This window comes from Crotalus tigris, unplaced genomic scaffold (genome assembly GCF_016545835.1).
Source record: "Crotalus tigris isolate CLP2741 ecotype Arizona unplaced genomic scaffold, ASM1654583v1 scf7180000018106.563195, whole genome shotgun sequence".
Lineage (NCBI taxonomy): Eukaryota > Metazoa > Chordata > Lepidosauria > Squamata > Viperidae > Crotalus > Crotalus tigris.
The window spans coordinates 323,101-341,451 of record NW_024096827.1 but is presented as its reverse complement, the minus strand read 5'-3'; the positions used below and the strand labels follow the sequence as shown (position 1 = coordinate 341,451).

Genomic DNA, 18,351 nt, shown 5'->3' with positions numbered 1-18,351 from the left:
ATGTCTCGTATGTATCCCAATTTACAGCCCAAATGTTGGAGATGTGGTTGTATGGATGCAACATATTATCATATTTGGTGGTCATGTAGAAATATAAAGGCTTTTTGGATTAAGATTTGGTGGAATATCCCAAAAAATTTTAATAGAAGGATAAAATTTACACCACAATTATTTTTGTTAGGTATTATTGAAGATTGTGATAGTAAAGAGATTATTTTAATGTTGAATTTTATTACGGCGGCAAGATTATTGATTGGGCAATATTGGAAAAAAGATTCCTTGCCTACCTTAGAGGAATGGTTTTTTAAAGTTTCTTATTTATCAGAAATGGCTAAAATTTCGGCTTATCTGAAAGACCATTCACAAGAGAGATATAATTCTGTATGGAAAAGATGGGTAAATTTTGTTCAGAATAAATATGGGATTAGAAAGTATTATTTAGCTTTTGAATAACTTATAGTGTAAAGTTGTTATGGTTAAATTTGTTGATTTTAATGTAATGGAGTTAAAGGTTTTTTTTATTTTTTTAGGATTTATGTATAGTTGATTGAATTTATTTAATTTTTATGTTTTTTCTTCTGCTGTTTTTAGCTCTGTATTCAGCTCTGGGAAGGGGGGGAGGGTTAAGGGGGGGGTGGAGGGAGGAAGGTGGGGAGGGATTTTATTGTAAAAAGTTTATAAAAATTTCAATAAAAAAAATTAAGGCAGGTTTCATTACACCAAGTGAGTTTCCTTTTATTCTTCATGATAGCAGTTTCATGAAGAAACAGCAAAAGGTGATTAGAATGTTGATTTAGGAAAGTTATAAATGAATTAAAGGGCGGGGGACATAAAAAAAATTATGACTCCTTCTGATGGGTTGTTTAAATAATAATAATAAATGCTGAAATCATACTAAATGTTAAATAGTGCTAAATAATGAAGATTTGACTTTAACAAACTATTAAAAAACTTTCTGTGGAAAAGATTGCTACCATGTTTTCCTGAAAGTAAGACCCAGCCAAAAAGTAAGCTCTGGGCCTAGTTTTATTTTGGGGGGTGGTCCTAATATAAGCCCTATTCCCAAAATAAGCCCTAGTTTTAAGGCGAAGTGCACGTCTAAAAATCAAACTAGGGAGGGGGTAGAGTGGTGAAGCTGCCCCATGTGCTCCGCACCCACTTACCTTACTGGTAGGACTGCTGTAGCCAGGCCTCCCATGCCGACACTTGTCAAGCCATGTGGCTCATCACATCAGTGCTGCCACTCCCAGCAGGAGGTTGCACAGCGCTTCGAGCCGTTGCTGCTGCTTGGATGATGCATGGGGCTTTGCGCCATTTCTGTTCCTCCTGGCAGGATGCCATGTGGCTCTTCGGACTGTTTCTGCTGCTCGCAGCAAGACGTTGCACAGCGCTTCGGGCCGTTTCTGCTGCTTGCGGCAGGATGCTGCTGGCAGAAATGGCCCAAAGAGCCATGCAGTGTCCTGCTGCAAGCAGCAAAAATGACCCAAAGTGCCAAGTGGCTTCTTGCCATGAGTAGCAGACACAGCCTGAAGAGCCACACGGTGTCCTGCTGCAAGCAGCAGAAATGGCCCGAAACGCGTGTGGCTTCTTGCTGCGAGCAACAGAAATGGCACAAAGCATCAAGTGGTGACAAGTGGCTGCAGAAGAAGTCAAGCAGTAGCGCAACAGATGTCGGGGTGTGGGAGGCTTGGTTATGGTGGTCCTAAGGTAAGACATTCTCGGAAATTAAGACCTAGTGGCTCTTTTGGAGATTTCTCCCCTTTGCTGGTCGTATTTCTTTGCCATTATTAGAAGCAATATGGTCAACTGGGGTGAGTAGACCGGTGATGCGTTCTATGAGCAGAGCGCACAAACTGCCGGTCTTATGAGCAGCCTTTTGAACCTCCAACATTCCACTGACGACGTCGGCAGTTAGCCAACGAAAGCTAAGTTTATCAAACAGTTGTTAGTTTATTAAACAGTTGTTTATATTTATCTCGGTGTTCGACTACTTTTCTCAACATGAATATACCCGGGATTCGCATTTTTAGTATAATTAGAGACAATGTATATGTATGTATGTATGTATGTATGTATGTATGTATGTATGTATGTATATTCTTAGTTTGTATTAGTTTATCTTTGGATCTGTACACCTCAATAAAAATGACTATAAAGAAAAATACAGGGCCTCCATCTCTGATGTGTGTGTGCGTGTGCGTGTGTGTGTGTGTTTATACTGTGGAAAATTTTGATATATAAAAAAATGAGAGGTGTTGGGATATACTTTGTTTTAATTTGGGACAAAGTTATTCTTTTTTGCAAAACATAATAGGGAAAATTCTTTTTGTTTACTCCAATATATACAAAATTGTTGTTGGAGTCTTTTGTTCTCAGAACTTTTTTATAAGTTTGTTAATTATACTATGATATTTTTTAAATTTTAACTACAGTCTTTTACTCTAATTGTTTTTAATGTGTATTCTTTTATCTGTTAATTGAAATATTCTTCACCCTGTATCTGTTTGTTTTCTAAGCAAAATAAAGTTATTAAAAAGATACACTATTCTATACACTGGTTCTATTTATTTTTTTTAAAAAAAATTGACTGTATAAAGTCCAGGTTCAAAATAAATGCAGCCTGGTCAGGTACTGACTGGCAATTAAAATCTTTAGATGTATTAAGGCAAGAAAATATTTTACAGTTATGGTTTCAGTATTTACAATTAGTGGATAGGTGGACTTTAGATAAGAAAGTTGGAATAACATTAGGAGATGAAAATTTGGTAATTCAGATTAAAGATCAGAATCAGGCCCACATAAAAAGAATTTATAATGCATTAATAGAATTGGACTCGGAAATGGATTTGGTTAAAGATTGTATGGTTAAATGGGCTCAGAATATCCAGGGTTTGGGGGTTAAAAATTTTTTTTTTGTTAATTGTTAATAAAACTTTTTCAATAAAAAAAATGCAGCAACGAATGGTATAGAGATAGTAGATACTCACTCCTTCACCCTCTTTTCCTCACATAAAATATCTGAACTGAGCTCTTATTCCTCTGGAATGAATCCTCTCCCTCCTGGGAGTTCAGACTAGTATATCTATCATACCATATTTGTTCAAAAGAAACAAAACAGTAGAAAATGAGATGCTATGTATATGGAAAAAAATTCATCCTCAAATGTCCAAATGAATGAATTTGCTAATGCTGTAGACAGCAGCTAGGCTAAATAAAGTACTTAATGGAAGCTATAGAAAGACTGCTTTTCTAGAATAAGTTAGTCTGGGCACACTGAGCTTATCCAACCTTTTACAGGTTGTCTGGCCAGTGATCAATTCAGAATCTTTTTACTTTTTTCTGTTTTTATCACTACTGTAACATTGCTAAGTTCTATACAAAAGCCTATAAAATTTGCTGGGAATTAAACAAATCAAACAAAACTGGCAAGTAAACTGCAAACTGAATCCTTTAATTATCTTGCTTATAATTCATATACACAGATTGCTAGTTTGATAAGAGTCATAATCTTAGTTATAATGTTATCTAATGCTGATCTTTGGCCAAAATAAATAAAAATAAAAAGAGTTTCTTTAGATATGTTCAGAATAAAAAGAAAAAAATCAGCCTACCAGCTACTAAGTTTAAAAAAATGGAAAAATGCTATTGAGTAATTAGTTCATTTTTTTTCTAATAGAAAATCTATTTCCTGTGTTCTACCTGGAAACTATGAAAAAACATGATTAAGGGGCAAGATTGAATCATGAGATCAAACATTATCAGATAATATTTATATTTACTTTAATTTGAAATATCTAGGACTAGAGGAATTGCATTGCAAAATACTGAAGAAACTAATAGTTTTATGAATATTTTTGAGTAATCACAGAGAATTAGATTATAACAAATCTTCTCTATACCATCAAATAAGGGAGGGTCCACTCAGATATTGATTCCTGGAAAAATATTAGAAGAAAACACATAGCAATTTTGATTGATTTCTTTAAAATTAAACTAGGCTAGACAAAAAAATGAAAGGCGTTACAAAAAAAATTGATGAAATCAAGTTGGAAATAGATGTCTCAATTCCTATTTTCATATTTATAAAATAACCTGGTTCAGAAAATATAACTGCTAATTTGCAGATAATACAAACACGGGAAACTAACACTGCAATGCATCTGAAAAAAAAAAAAAAACTAAAGTACCCTGTAAATATGCTATCCAGTTCAAGAGAAGTGATAATTCCTCTCTATTCTACATTGATCAGACAGCATCTAGAACAGTGATGGCGAACCTTTTAGAGACCGAGTACCCAAACTGCAACCCAAAACCCACTTATTTATCACCGAATGCCAGGTGGGCATGGCCCACTGGATGGGAATGGCTGTGGTGGTCATGGCAGATTGGGTGGGTGTGGCCAAGGTGAGCGTGATCACCTCAATGTTGCTCGTTGGGAGGGATGCTTGTGGGGGCCAGGCAGGGTTGGGGGAGATCCAGGGGGTCTCTGGCAGGTGGGGCGGTGGGCAGGAGGCTTATCCTGCAGGGAGAGGCGAGGCAGGGCGGAGGTGCCATTGTTACAGGGCAAGGTGAGGCAGGGGCCAGGGCAGCTGCTACCTGACACCATCGGCCCCTGCTCACAGAGGCCAGCGAGCGCATGGGTGCTGGGATGCATCCAGCCACGTGGGACCTCAGCGAGTTAGCGCCGGCTGATTGAAGAGGGACAGTTGCCATCTCCAGGGCATGATGCGCGTGCCCACAGAGAGGGCTCTGAGTACCGCCTCTGGCACGCGTGCCATAGGTTCGCCACCACTGATGTAGAATGTTGCATTTAATTCTGAACAGAGGTTTAGGAAGGACAAACTGAAATATGTGCAGAAGACAGCAACAAAGATGATAAAAGCTTCAAAGGAAAAACAGTTGGATATGTTTAGTCTGGAACAGAGAAAATTGTCCTTTTTCTTTACAAATGATTTTTGAGGTAGAATTAGCTAACCATATTTATAAATTGTTCAATGTTCACAGTGAACTTGGGGATCAAATGGATCTTATAATTTTTTCATGATTTAAGCCTAAAGCCTTCTAATTTATATCATAGCACTCTCTGCTGAAATCCTTATTACTTCATAATTTAAGTTCTTCATAATTTTATCTTCATACAGCATAACAGGTGCCTACACAAATAAAAGCTATAATAAGTGCACATAGTGACAGGATTGTTAATACTGAAATATTATATATCCTACTGTTGCAATGTCATCTAATGTAGAGATGCCCCAATCATATAAATTACAGAAGTAGGAGAGTGACAAAGGGGCACTGAGCCTTATTTCAGTTCAGATCTAACAGCAAGATCTGACTGAAATAAAATAACATCAGAGATGAACTCTTGAGAACCAGAGCAATTTTTAAAAAAATCAATCCATGAATTCCTCTAAGGAATCAATAACGTCAGTAACCTCCCAAGTTTTACACACAATTGCAAAGCTGGCAGTTTTAATATACTTCCCATTTAAAGGCTCAGGCAGCATATCGCGCTTGCTTGTCACATATGTGAAATCTTATTTGATTTTAATTCACACATTTACAGAAAGAAGTGGATTCCTCCAGAATAATGATAGATTATTGGGAGATAAAAAATACCATTCCCCACGAAGTACTATCGCAGCCTGGGGGAAATGGGACGAAGTTCAGTGACAAAGGGGCGCAAATTGTGCGCAAAGCGGAACGTTTTTCCAGATTTACTTTCCACTCCCTTCCTACCTCCCTTTCCTCTTCCACGATTGCTCATTTAACCTACCATCATAAGCAGCAGCGCCAGTTCCAGTAGCAGTAACACTTGGGGCAGATGTTGATCTCCATTCCGCCTTATGCTTCTTATGTTTCTTCCCCATAATTATAATTAGTTATAACTAGTAAATCCCTCTTTTCCCAGCCAACCTTGAAGCCACTCTTCCTCCAATCTAGGGAACACGGAAATGGAAGGAAATGACGTAAGATGCTAACACGGAAATACTTCAGATTCAAGTAGGATCCTGGTTAGTGAAGAAAGAAGCGCGGGAAATTTGTATAAAGGTAAATAATTGACCAACATATGTTCTTGATAGCAATTGACGACATTTTGGTTATTGGGTACGTAGTCAAGAGGTTTTTTTACCCTCGCCTTTTATAAAATGTGTGAATTGATGAGATTGTATAAGTTAAAATTGTTCCAAATTTTTTAGGGCTTTGGAAAATCATTTCTTATGAGGGAAGCGAAGGAAATTTGATTTTTATCTGCCTTTTTTAAATAGGCTGAGCGCATTCCTGGGAAAAGAAAACAAAAAGCAGTAGGATTCCATAGACGGATGTAATTACAAGCCTTGTGGATGTGACTTTCGTTTTCTTGCGTAAGTAAACTGAGAGATTATTGGCGAAAATAGTGCTACATACAATACTTAAATAATAAAACTGGGAAGTGGGCGGGTAAAATCAGTCGCCTATTGGGCTTTTTACAAATGATTTATCAACTTAAGCTAAAGTCTTTGTGGCAGAAAGCGGGCCCAGAGGGAAAAAAAATTGATACAAAAAGTCAAGCATTCGTTTTGCAGTTTTATCTAAAATTAAGATGCAAGAAATCCTTAGTTATTTAACATTCACTAATCTAAGATAGGGGAGTTCAACTCTTCAACTGCCTGATTGCTAAATGTATAAGAGAAACAATATTTACTTCAGCTGAATTTGTTTCTGAATATTTGCCATAAAACTTCAGACTCCTTCTGAGTAAGTTGGGAGTGAGCAACTTTGGAGATCTTGAGAACATATTTAGACCTTTGGAGATGGAAGGGGAGCCCTGTCATACAGTGGCTGCTGTGAAGACTTGGCTGGTCACAAAATGGCAGACATAGAAGGTAGCTAGTCTAGGATTACCAGTAACTTGAACAGGCAAAGGAGACAACAGAAAATTAGAAAGGACAAGGGAAGGAGGGATGGACACAGCAATTGTTTAATTTTCTTGGTATCTGAAACAAAAATTGCAATGAAAAAACAACAAAAATGTTCTTAGGCTTAACATGTAATTAACCAAATTGCTTTCAACTTTAAATAGCCAAACCACTATAAATACATTAAAGAAATGCGTTATTTGCTATATATAGATGAGCTGCAAAATTCCCAGCAATCATTAGATGGAGCAAAGAGATAGAAATTAAAATTAACTCTTTGTTGTCATTTAGTGGTTGTCTGGATTTCTGCAGCTCTAATCTTGCCTAATGGGCGATCTAGAAATATAAAATAAGTAAATTAATTAACTAGCTTTCTTTTCTGGAAAAGAAAAAATTGTGGACTTAACTTGCCTACTGCTGGTTCTTCCATACTTTTCCATGTTTTAGTAATAACAAAAGACAAAGAAGGGAAAAACCTAAATAAATTGGGAGCACAGGTAGTTTGTTACCAATCTAGGAAATGATTTCATCCTAATACCTGTAGTCTTCAACTTAGATCATTCGAAGTTACAAAAGCACTGAAAAAAGTGACATAAACATTTTTCATGACCATTACAGCATTCCCATAGTGATGTGATCAAAATTCAGACACTTAGCAATTGATAGTAGCAGTGTCCCAGGGTCATGTGATTGTCTTTTGCAACTTCTGACAAAGTCAAGCTTACTAATTTAATGACTACAGTGATTCACTTAACAAGTTGGAAGAAGGATCGTAAAATGGGGCAAAATCCACTTAAATATCTTGCTTAGCAATATAAATTTTGGGCTCAATTGTTGTAAGTTGAGGACCACCTGTATGTATATGTACAGTAAGTCACATGGAAACCTGACATAGGAATATAACCTGCATGACTAGAAGCTTTCTATACCATTATTTCTAAGTGGTATAAAGGCAGTGTTTGGTTGCAAGCCAATGTGTTTTTATTGTTCCAGGGATATTTAAAATGCAAATAGACTTGGTTTTGTTAGACAATTTCTCTGTTGGTGAAAAAATAAATCAGAAGCTCTCACAGTTGACTGCATTTAGCTGATTCACAATAACTTCTTTATATTTACATCAAAATATTTACAATACCATACATTCTTCTTTACAGCAACATAGCACAAATGAACACTTCTTACAGAGAGATAGAGAGACAAACCTGAGACTGGAAATCCAGCTCCTAACTCAATACCCTTTTGCACAGACTCAGTAGCACTTTGTTCACATTGGTTGACTGAGTTACCACATGACTCTTCCTGCTCATGAATATTCCAACACTCCTCCCTTCGTGACAAGAAGAGACATCAGACCTATTGACTTAATACATTCTCCATAGTGAACACCACCCAATGGTTTAGTCATCATGTCTGCAAAATTATCCTCAGAAGAACAATGATGTAAACTAATCAATTTTCCTTTTACAGCTTCCCTGACAATAACAATACTTAATGTCTACATGTTTACTTCTGTTCTTCACCCTGTCACCAGTTGCCATTTTTATACAGGCAGCATTGTCTTCAAATACCTTTACAGATTCTTTTACATTAATATTTAAATCTTGCAACAACTGTACATACCATGTTACTTCAGAACACAATTCAGATAAAGCAATAAACTCTGCTTCTGCTGTTGAAATAGCAACAGTTGTTTGTTTTCTGGACTTCCATCCAATCAGAGTCCCTCCAAACAATATTATAATCCCAGAATTTGATTTCCTTGTGTTTATGTTATTTGCATAGTCACTGTTCACATAAACACTTTAATTTCAATTCTTCAGTAATCTGTATTTGAAGACCGAAATTTATAGTTCTCTTTAAATATCTGAGAACTCTTTTTACACCCATCCAATGTAACTTTGTAGGTGCAGCAGTAAAACGACTCAAAATGCTTACTGCGCAAGCTATGTCTGGTCTGGACCACTGTGAAAGATATAACAAACTCCCTATTGCTGAGTGATATATCTCTTGATCACAGGTTTCATCTTTGTCTGCACTTAAACTATTATAAAAATCCGTATTCATGTGTGTGGGACCAGTATTGCAATCTTTCATATTATATTTCTCCAATAACTGCTCAATTTTTCTCCTTTGAGAATATAACCACCCTTTTCATTTTTCTGTATCTCTACACCGAGATAATTTTTTATTTCTCCCAAATTCTTTAATTCAAATTTCTTTCCTAATTTATCAGCAAATTCCTTGACTTGTGATGCATCCTTTGCGATGAAGCAAAGATCATCCACAAATGATAACAGTAGACAATTCCCTCCTTGTAACTGTCCAGTATATATACAATTATCATCTTTGCAACTTTTAAATCCAAGACCCTTTAAAGCAGTGGTTCTCAACCTTTTTAATGCCGCGACCCCCAACCGGACATAAGTCGAGGACTACTCAACCGGTCGTAAGTCGAGGACTACTCAACTGGTGCAGCACCGTTTGCAGAATGGGACTTTTGGCGAGCTCAGCAGGGCAGAGATAGCCTGGACAATTCCTATTGGCTTTTGAAAGCCAATAGAATTAGATTCTATTCAAGAGAGTCTATTCTATTGGCTTTCAAAAGCCAATATAATAAAAGGGAGTAGCACAGCTAAGGAAAAGGGGGGGAAAATGGCAGACTGCGTTGTTTGGCGACCCCTGTGAAATTGTCATTCGACCCCAAATGGGGTCCCGACCCACAGGTTGAGAACCACTGCTTTAAAGCAGTATCTAAACAGATATTCCAGTTTCTGGCTGACTGCTTCAGCCCATAAATAGCCTTGTTTAATTTATACACCATGTTAGGTTTTGCAATTTCATATCCTGGTGCTTGGATCATATATATTTCTTCCTCTAACTCAGCATTGAGGAATGCAGTTGTGATATCAAAGTGCCAGATTTGATGCTTATATGCTGCTGCCAACGCCAGTGCTAATCTTATACTCTCACTTTTCACAGTTGGCGCAAATACTTCATCGTAGTGCACATTCTTTAATTGTGAAAAACCTTGTGCCACTAACCTGGCCTTATACTGTACATCATTATTTGGCAATACCTTTTTCTTATATACCCACTTACAACCCACAGCTTTGGTTCCCTGTGGCAAAGTCACTGATTTAAATACTTCATGGTCTCCCATGGATTTCATCTCTTTATCCATGGCCTCCTTCCATCTTTCTTGTTCAGCTTTTGGTAATGCCAACACCTCTTTATAACTTCTTGGCTCATACCACACATTGCAAACCTTTGCCTTGCTGGCAGAATACCTGTCAGGCGGAATTCCTTTATTACATCGCTCTGACCTACGTGGTATTAACTGCTTCTGTGTCTCAAGTCTTTCTGGCTTCATGTCTTGTTCAGCTTCTCCTCCCTGAACATTGACATCTTCAATAATCATTTTTTTATTATTAGATGAGTTATTGTTGTTAAATAGATCACCATCATTAAGTGAGACATACCCAGAATTTGCATTAATTCTGTCCCAGTTTTGTTCTGCAAAATTAGCAGACCTTGAAATTACAATTCTTTTACTTCCATCGCTAAAGCGATATCCTTTTGACCCTGGCTCATAGCCCACAAACCTGAGCTTTCTTGTTGTCCCTTTCTTCTGATTGCTTTCGGAATATGTACCCATGCAGTACTTCCAAAAATTCTCAAATGTGCCAGTGATGGCTTTCTGCCATATAGAATGGCATATGGAGTATTATTAATGGAGGAATTCCACAGCCTGTTAACTATATAATTGGCAGTCAATATGGCTTCTCCCCAATATGACCTGCTCATACCAGGATCCTCTAATAATGAATCTTTCATTGTCTGCAAAATACCATTCCTTCTTTCAGCTACACCATTCTCTGCTGCTGTGTAAGGATTTGTACGTCTGTCTCATCCCCAACTGCCCCAACCATTGTTGGAATTTAGTTGACATAAATTCAGTACCTCTGTCAGTTTGCAACTGACACCCTTGTTGTCTGTACCTTCTCTCTACAAAACTTACCCACTGTTTGAATTGTTGTAGCACCGCTGTCTTTCCTCTAAGCAAGTAGCAAAATGAATACCTGCTATAATCATCAACAATTACCAGTGCATATTTTGCTCCTCCCAAACTGGCTTGCATAGGTCCCACCAGATCTGCATGGACAAGCTCTAGAGCTCTTTTTGTTTGTCTTGTGCTGTATTTACTAACTGGGAATGCCTTTGATTTCGATGCTTTGCATACTGCACAGTCCAAATATGTTTTGCATCCCTTCAAATTTAGCCCTTCTGCAAACTCTTGCATTTGCTGCAAAACCTTAAAGCTTGCATGGCCAAATGTTCTATGTAGAAGATGATCACACAAATCATGCTCTCCAACATTCTTAAATATCTGGGAACATTGAACCTTTTGTCCCTGCAATACATATAGATTATCTTCCTTTATGCCTTCTGCACAAATATTCCCATTTCTTTTGATGAAACACTTCCCATTTACAAAAATGATCTCAAATCCTTGTTTGTCTAAATTAGACACACTTAACAAATTATGTTCCATCTCAGGTACACAAAGCACATTGGTAAACTTTGATTCCAAATATGGAATTTTTACATCGCCTCTTCCTATGACTTTTGCTTTCTGGCCATTTGCCAAAGCCACAGCTTCTTGTGCTACTGGAACAAACCTGCAAAATAATTCAGAGTCATTAACAATTGTTTGACTTGCCCCACTATCTATTAGCCACTTGTCTCTGTTGTTGCTATAGCAAACTTTTGCAACACCAAAATGTTCCTTTTGCAATCAGTCCTTTTTGGTTTCACAAATGTCCTTCGCTGCAAATTGTTCCTCTGCAAACAGTTCCTTTTCAGATGTGTCTTTGCTCCACAAATGTAGCAATTCTTTTCTCACTGAGCCCTTTGTTTGCAAAATGTTTCTTCTTCGGAGACTTGCAGTCTGGACCCCCTCCTCAGGAATTTCACCTCCTCGTGGCTGCTTCTAAAATGGTGCTTTTCTTCTTCATTAAGCAAACATGCCTTTAAAGCCTCAAAATTTAAGTTTTGCTCTTCTTTACACTCAAATATCGTACAAACTGTGTCCCAGGTTTTATCTAAACTGTTCAACACCAATAAAACCTTCTGGGGCTCAGGGAATTTAATCCCATGTTGTTCTAAGTCCAAAAATAAAGTTTGCATTTTATTTAAATGCTGTTCCACAGATTCACCTGGTTGCAAACAAGCCCTGTAAAGTTTTCTTGACAATTGCACTATATTGCATGCAAAAACATTCATGTGCACAGCTTTCAACTTCAACCAAATGTCCTTTGCAGTCTTTAAATTTGCAACATTTAGAAATTGTTCATCGTCTAAATTCAAGATGAGATAAGCTATTGCTTGATCATGACTTTTCTGATCAGCTGCTGCAAATACTTGTGGATTTTCTACAATATACCATAGTTCTTTAGCTTTCAGCAAACATTCCATTTTTGCAGCCCATATAATGTAATTCTTCTGGCCTAAACGAGGCACAGAGCTTTCCTTAAATTCCATTGCAGCCATTCTGCTTATTCTGCCTTGTTCTTATACTTTCTAAACACAGACAATTTCTTCCAGCTTTAAATTACAATGCAGTCCTTAGTAAGTTCTGGGCCCATAAACTGTTAGAGAATTTTAATTTCTCTGTTGGTGAAAAAATAAATCAGAAGCTCTCATAGTTGACTGCATTTAGCTGATTCAGAATAACTTCTTTATATCAAAATATTTACAATACCATACATTCTTCTTTACAGCAACATAGCTCAATGAATACTTCTTACAGAGAGATACAGAGACAAACCTGAGACTGGAAATCCAGCTCCTAACTCAATACCCTTTTGCACAGACTCAGCAGCACTTTCTTCACATTGGTTGACTGAGTTACCACACGACTCTTCCTGCTCATGAATATTCCAACAGGTTTAAATTCATTTTGAGCTCATTATTCAGAACTTAAATCTCTCAGCCAATGGCCAGATTGAAAATTCTAGAAAATGACAAGGGTGTGTCCACAAAATAGTAGTCATAGAAGCACTTTTGCTTTAATGTGTCTGATAAGCAAATCAGAAATGAAAACAATAAAAAGAAATTGGCTAATAAAAATTTAAAAAATATGCTTCAAGTGATCAAATAAGTTATTTCTAGGCCTGTTTTTATGCATAACTATTCCCTAATTAGGTTTATATAAAATGGATGAAGCAACAGGTGATTTAAAACTGCCTCTTCAAAATGATTGTGAATCCCTGCAGATACATGTGGAAGTTCATCAGAAATCAAACAGGTTGGTTTTGCATTAAAAGATTTTGTTCATATTGTAGAAAGTGTCCTACCATTTTTATCAAATGAATAACATGCTGTAGGTTGGTGGACACATGATTAGTTCTAAAGCAGTGGTTCTCAACCTTTTTAATACCGTGTACCCCCAACTGGTCGTAAGTCGAGGACTACTCAACTGGTCGTAAGTTGAGGACTACTCAACTGGTGCAGCACCGTTTGCAGAATGGGACTTTTGGCGGGCTTATCAGGGCAGAGACAGCCTGGACAATTCCTATTGGCTTTTGAAAGCCAATAGAATTAGACTCTATTCAAGAGAGTCTATTCTATTGGCTTTCAAAAGCCAATAGAATAAAAGGGAGTAGCATAGCTAAGGAAAAGGGGGAAAAAATGGCAGACTGCGTTGTTTGGCGACCCCCGTGAAATGGTCGTTCGACCTTAAATGGGGTCCCAACCTACAGGTTGAGAACCACTGTTCTAAAGGATGCAAGCCTTCATTTTATCCATAACATTTAGAGAAGCAAAAATACTGACAAATCAGTATTGCAATGGATATAATAGGCACATTAAGCATATGAAACCATCCTCTGCAAAGATAAGGGGTTATAAGAGTTGTAGATTGTTTTAAGTATTTTCCAGTCTCCTTACTCAGTTTTTTTCACATGAACTTTCTCACTCTACCCCTCATGAATAGATTTCATGTGGGACAACAGACAGAACCCCACCACCACGAAAAGTTCACTCAAATACAGCCAGAGACTTGATACGGTAGCTGTTTTTCAAACATACTGTAGAAAGTTTTTTCTCCTGTGAAAAAAAATACTACAACCACTATTTTTCAGATCAAGGATCTGGGATTTTTTAAATTAATAGTTCCATGGCCTAAAAAAAAGTTTTAAAATCCTTTTCCTAACTAATATAAGGGAACCTACAAAGTTTTAGCCTCCAGGGTAATTTTTGTTTAGAAATTTGTCTATGAGCTCTCTGAGCATTCTTTAAAAAGTGTTGGGTACCAACCTGACAAAAATACAAAAATGATAAGCATCCTAGAAAGTTGGGGGGGGGGGAGGGAGTAATGCTACTTTGTATTTTGGTAAATGGGTACATGAGTACTCACAGGAGATTCTTTGTGCTGTTAAGATTTAATATAATCATAACTATTTAGATTTTTTTGAAGTTTCTTTTAATATTGGTGTCAGCTTAGAACATTGTCTTCAATTGTTTGAGGGTATTATAATCAGAAGACTGTCATTTATCAGTGAAGTGTCCTTTGCATACCTTCCTCTGATAACACAGCAGATGATATTTTGTGTCTCAGCTGGTTGAAATAAGTGGCATTCTATCTTTTCCTGGGTATAATTGATTGTGGGTGACGCTGATTATTTTTTTCTCCTATTTAACCAGTACTGCAAAAAAAGAAGATATCAAACTAAGTGTCTTAAAGCTACTAAACAGGCACAGTGTTATTTTTGGTGATTACAAATGGATTGAGTTTGATGACTGCTTCCTAACAAATAATATACAGTCAATTGCAGTTGTGGATACAGAACTAACGCTGAAAGATAGGCAGGTAATTCTTTTGCTCATTTGCTTCTCCATAATTAGCTGTTACCAAAAGGTTGCATATTTTATGTATTATTAAAATTGAAAAGTTTTAAAAATATGATTAGTTATGCAGTGTCATGAGTATTCACAAAAGCATGCATCCATATAGCATATTATTTGTATTTGCATTGGCTCTATATAAGCTTGTAATTGCAATTTAAATTGCTAAGAGATGTCACCAACTTGATGGCACATAATCAGTATCACCACTCTTAGTGGCATAGGATCAAGTTATTTGAGGAATCATCTTCTCCAATTATCTTTGCTTGATCCATGAAATCCAACAACCTAGGCATGCTTCAGATTCTTTCTATGAAATAGTATCAGTTGATAGACTCCAAAACCTGCCATATCTCTATTTTAATGCCTCGTTTGTGGAATAACATGGTCCTGGTCTTTTTGTTATTCTGTAAACCTGAAAACCTGATTCTTCCCTTGGGCATTGGATCAGAATACATGACGACCCTATTTAGAAAAAGATGTTGTATGCTTGGTTGGCTTCAATTAATTCTGTTATCTTTGTTGTTCTGCTGCTCTTATTCTAGTTTAGATGTTTACTTGTAAGTCACTCAGAGTTTTTGTAATTGGGCAGTCAATTACAAAAATCAACTCAATATATATTGTTAAAAATTTAATGTCAAATTAACGATTCAATCATTAATTTGTTATTTTAATAAATGTGATTTTTAACACATTTATGTATAATTACCGGTAAAATATTATTATTGTAGGAAGAGAGCCATATAAGTTTGTGGTGGCAAAAAGTAATCTTTGATAGCACCTTTTCTGGCTAACAAAGTTTATGAACCCTTTTAATAATAAAATTGTTAGAAACAGTGCTGCAAGACTTTCGATAAAATACTAACAATTTCTTCCAAAGAACAAGTTTACTAAAGTGAAAGCAAAGTCTAACACAATTATTTTTGCATTAATTATGAAAAAAGTGATCCAAAGTTTTTCTCTTCTCCCCAAATCTATAATTTATATAAGCCATAATTTAATCATAAAAATGCAAAACCATGATTCTAGAGATGAACTATGCCACCATCTATAATGGATCACACGTTGAAATGCATCTTAGATGAAAAACTCACTGCAGATTGAAAATATATAACAAAGAATGTGTTTCCTAAAACTACCAACTGAATAAAAGAAGACACAGTACTATCTCATTCTAATTTATAGGTAGATGCATCCTTGTCTTGTGTTGGATAAGACCCATTTAAATTAATTTTTGAAAACCATATTAAATATTTTTATGAACTATCAGTATTTTTTCTAACATTTAATCATAAATTTAAGAGATTTCTAAAATAATTGATAAAGGGTGATTGTGATAGTCTATACATATCAAGAAGTACTTCTCATGGCAGACCTCTAGAAAGTCCATTTATTACTCTCAATAAATGTTCCAACAAACGCCCCTCCAACAACATGTAAGTCTGCACCCATGATACTCTCAGTCCTCCAAACAACGGCCCATATATTAGAAAGTCCACAGAGTAGGAGCATGCTCACAGGGCAAAATCCAGGGTTGCAAGTCCAGTTCACCCAGCTAAGTGAATCCACAAGACAAACTAGTCCACAAGGCAAAATTCAGGCACAGGACAAATGGTAATTCTCAAGGCAAAGACAAGGTACAAGGCAAAAGGCAATTCAAAAACAGAGCAAAGCAAAGGACAAACAGCAGTCCACAAGACAAGTCCAAGACAAAAGGCAGAAGACGGTCCTCGCTGCTAGGCAAAGCAAAAGGCATGAATCAAAGCCAGGGGAGTATAAGCCAAAAGAATTATTCCTGGCAAAGACTAACTCCCCATGGCTTCTCCTTAAGTCACTCCACTTCAGATGTTCCTTGTGAGGAGGGATGGGATGACCTCCTCCCAAGTAGCCTTTCAGCTCTTCTCTGAGCTTGTCTACATGCCGCTCTCTGTGCTCTTGGATCAGTGGAAGTGGCAGCTGTTCCTCATCAGAGGGGATCTGCTGCCCATCAGCACCACTGCCTATCAGCAGCTGATCCTCTCCTGTGTCTGTAAAGATAGGCAGCTCTCCATCTGGTTGACCACCTACCCCAATACCTAAGGGACACCATCGTCCTCAGCTCCTGGCCTCTCCAAACATGCAAAGGAAACGTGCCCCCCTGTTGGATGGTCCTGGTTTCAATTCCTCTGAACCAGGGTCCAATGGGTCATGACAATTGCAATATATTTTTAGGTAAGCAAGGGTTTAATTGCTGCCTAACTTGTTTTCATCTTCTTCACTGCAGCCTATCAGCTTGAATAAATGCAAACTTTTAATCCATATTTTTCATCTCAATGAGGAAGGGTCTAGTACAGAAAATCTGGATGCAGAGGATGAGCATATCATTGCAGCTAATCATTGGTTATTACCCACAGGTATTTCAAAAGAACCTAAGTACAGATTGGTTATTTAAATGGACAAGATTTTGTTTAAATGGGGATTTTAAAAAAATAAGCAAATTGAACATCATTTTGAAATGAAGTATACCGCTTTCTGAAATTGGAAATATTTCTGAGGCAAAAAAAAGTGTATTCTAGTAGACATAGTATCTTAAAAATTTTCAAATGCCAGTGGGAAAATGAAGCATGAACTGAGGAGCGTTCATGCTAAAATTCCTGGAAACTGGGAAAAAAATTTTAACAGTTGGCTTATATCAGAGTTCCCCCACCTTTTCAGCTTTGTGGATTGACGTGTGTGTGTGAGGAGTTCTGCATGCGCAGTGGGCAAGCGAGTGCACAACTCCATTTGTGCGAGTGGTAGGCATGTGCGCCTCCCGCTCGTGCAAATGGAGTTCACACACTCGTTGCTTGCGATTGTCCGCCACTTCCACAGTGCAGATCCGAAAGGCTCAAGGCCCAGTAGTGGGCCAGGGGTTGGATACTCTTGGCTTATACCTCATGAATAGTGTAGGCAAAGATGATCATATCAAAAAGGATGTTATTTCTTCAGAAATGCACTTCCTTAGATTTAGACTTTAAAGGAAGACAATGAGTACTCCATAAGATACATACAATCACTACTTAATGGAAAATTCTTTCCATCTGAATGGAATTTGATTAAATTGGAATTTGACTAACTTTATATTAAAACCAATACTAGGGTTTGATATAAATCTCTTTCAGTTACTCAGAATATTTTATTAAGTTTGTTTATTTTTTGTGAAGTTAAAATGAAGAAGTTGAGAAACGATTAGAATTATTGTTTTGTTTTGTTTTTATATATTGGAGTTAAAGTATTTAAAATTTTGTTTTTTGAATGTATTTATAATTGTTTGATGTTTATTTAAGTTGTAAGGTTTTTTCTAGTTTTTATTAACCCTGTATTCAGCTCTGGGAAGGATGGGGGAGGGTGATGGGGGGGAAGGGGGTGGGTGGGAGAGGGGGATTATTTTATTGTAAAACTAAAAATTTTCAATAAAAAAAAAGATACATACAATCACTATTTGTATGTTTTTACAAAATTTACAAAATTATCACTATTTTTGGTTTCATTTTTACTTAGAAGCCATGTGGTTTCAATTTTTCAT

The 18,351-nt window shown here is 36.8% G+C and overlaps 2 protein-coding genes across 11 annotated transcripts in view; one reads left to right on the top strand and one right to left on the bottom strand.

The window, feature by feature from the left end:
• Positions 1-5,957, bottom strand: part of BRD9 (bromodomain containing 9) — a 174,384-nt gene extending 168,427 nt beyond the window's left edge. For all 9 annotated transcript variants that reach the window (XM_039348008.1, XM_039348012.1, XM_039348013.1 and 6 more), the window contains exon 1: positions 5,780-5,957. In XM_039348008.1, the coding sequence (XP_039203942.1) occupies positions 5,780-5,873 (94 nt within the window). In that variant the 5' untranslated portion in view covers positions 5,874-5,957. The remainder of the gene's footprint in view (positions 1-5,779) is intronic.
• A 38-nt stretch (positions 5,958-5,995) lies between these two features.
• Positions 5,996-18,351, top strand: part of TRIP13 (thyroid hormone receptor interactor 13) — a 39,834-nt gene continuing 27,478 nt past the window's right edge. Inside the window, exons 1-5 of one of the 2 annotated variants that reach the window (XM_039348018.1) lie at positions 5,996-6,054; positions 6,273-6,368; positions 13,107-13,209; positions 14,607-14,772; positions 17,071-17,200. In XM_039348018.1, coding sequence (XP_039203952.1) covers positions 13,118-13,209; positions 14,607-14,772; positions 17,071-17,200 — 388 coding nt within the window. In that variant the 5' untranslated portion in view covers positions 5,996-6,054; positions 6,273-6,368; positions 13,107-13,117. Of the gene's footprint in view, positions 6,112-6,272; positions 6,369-13,106; positions 13,210-14,606; positions 14,773-17,070; positions 17,201-18,351 lie in introns of both variants that reach the window. The other variant, XM_039348019.1, reaches the window with a different exon arrangement.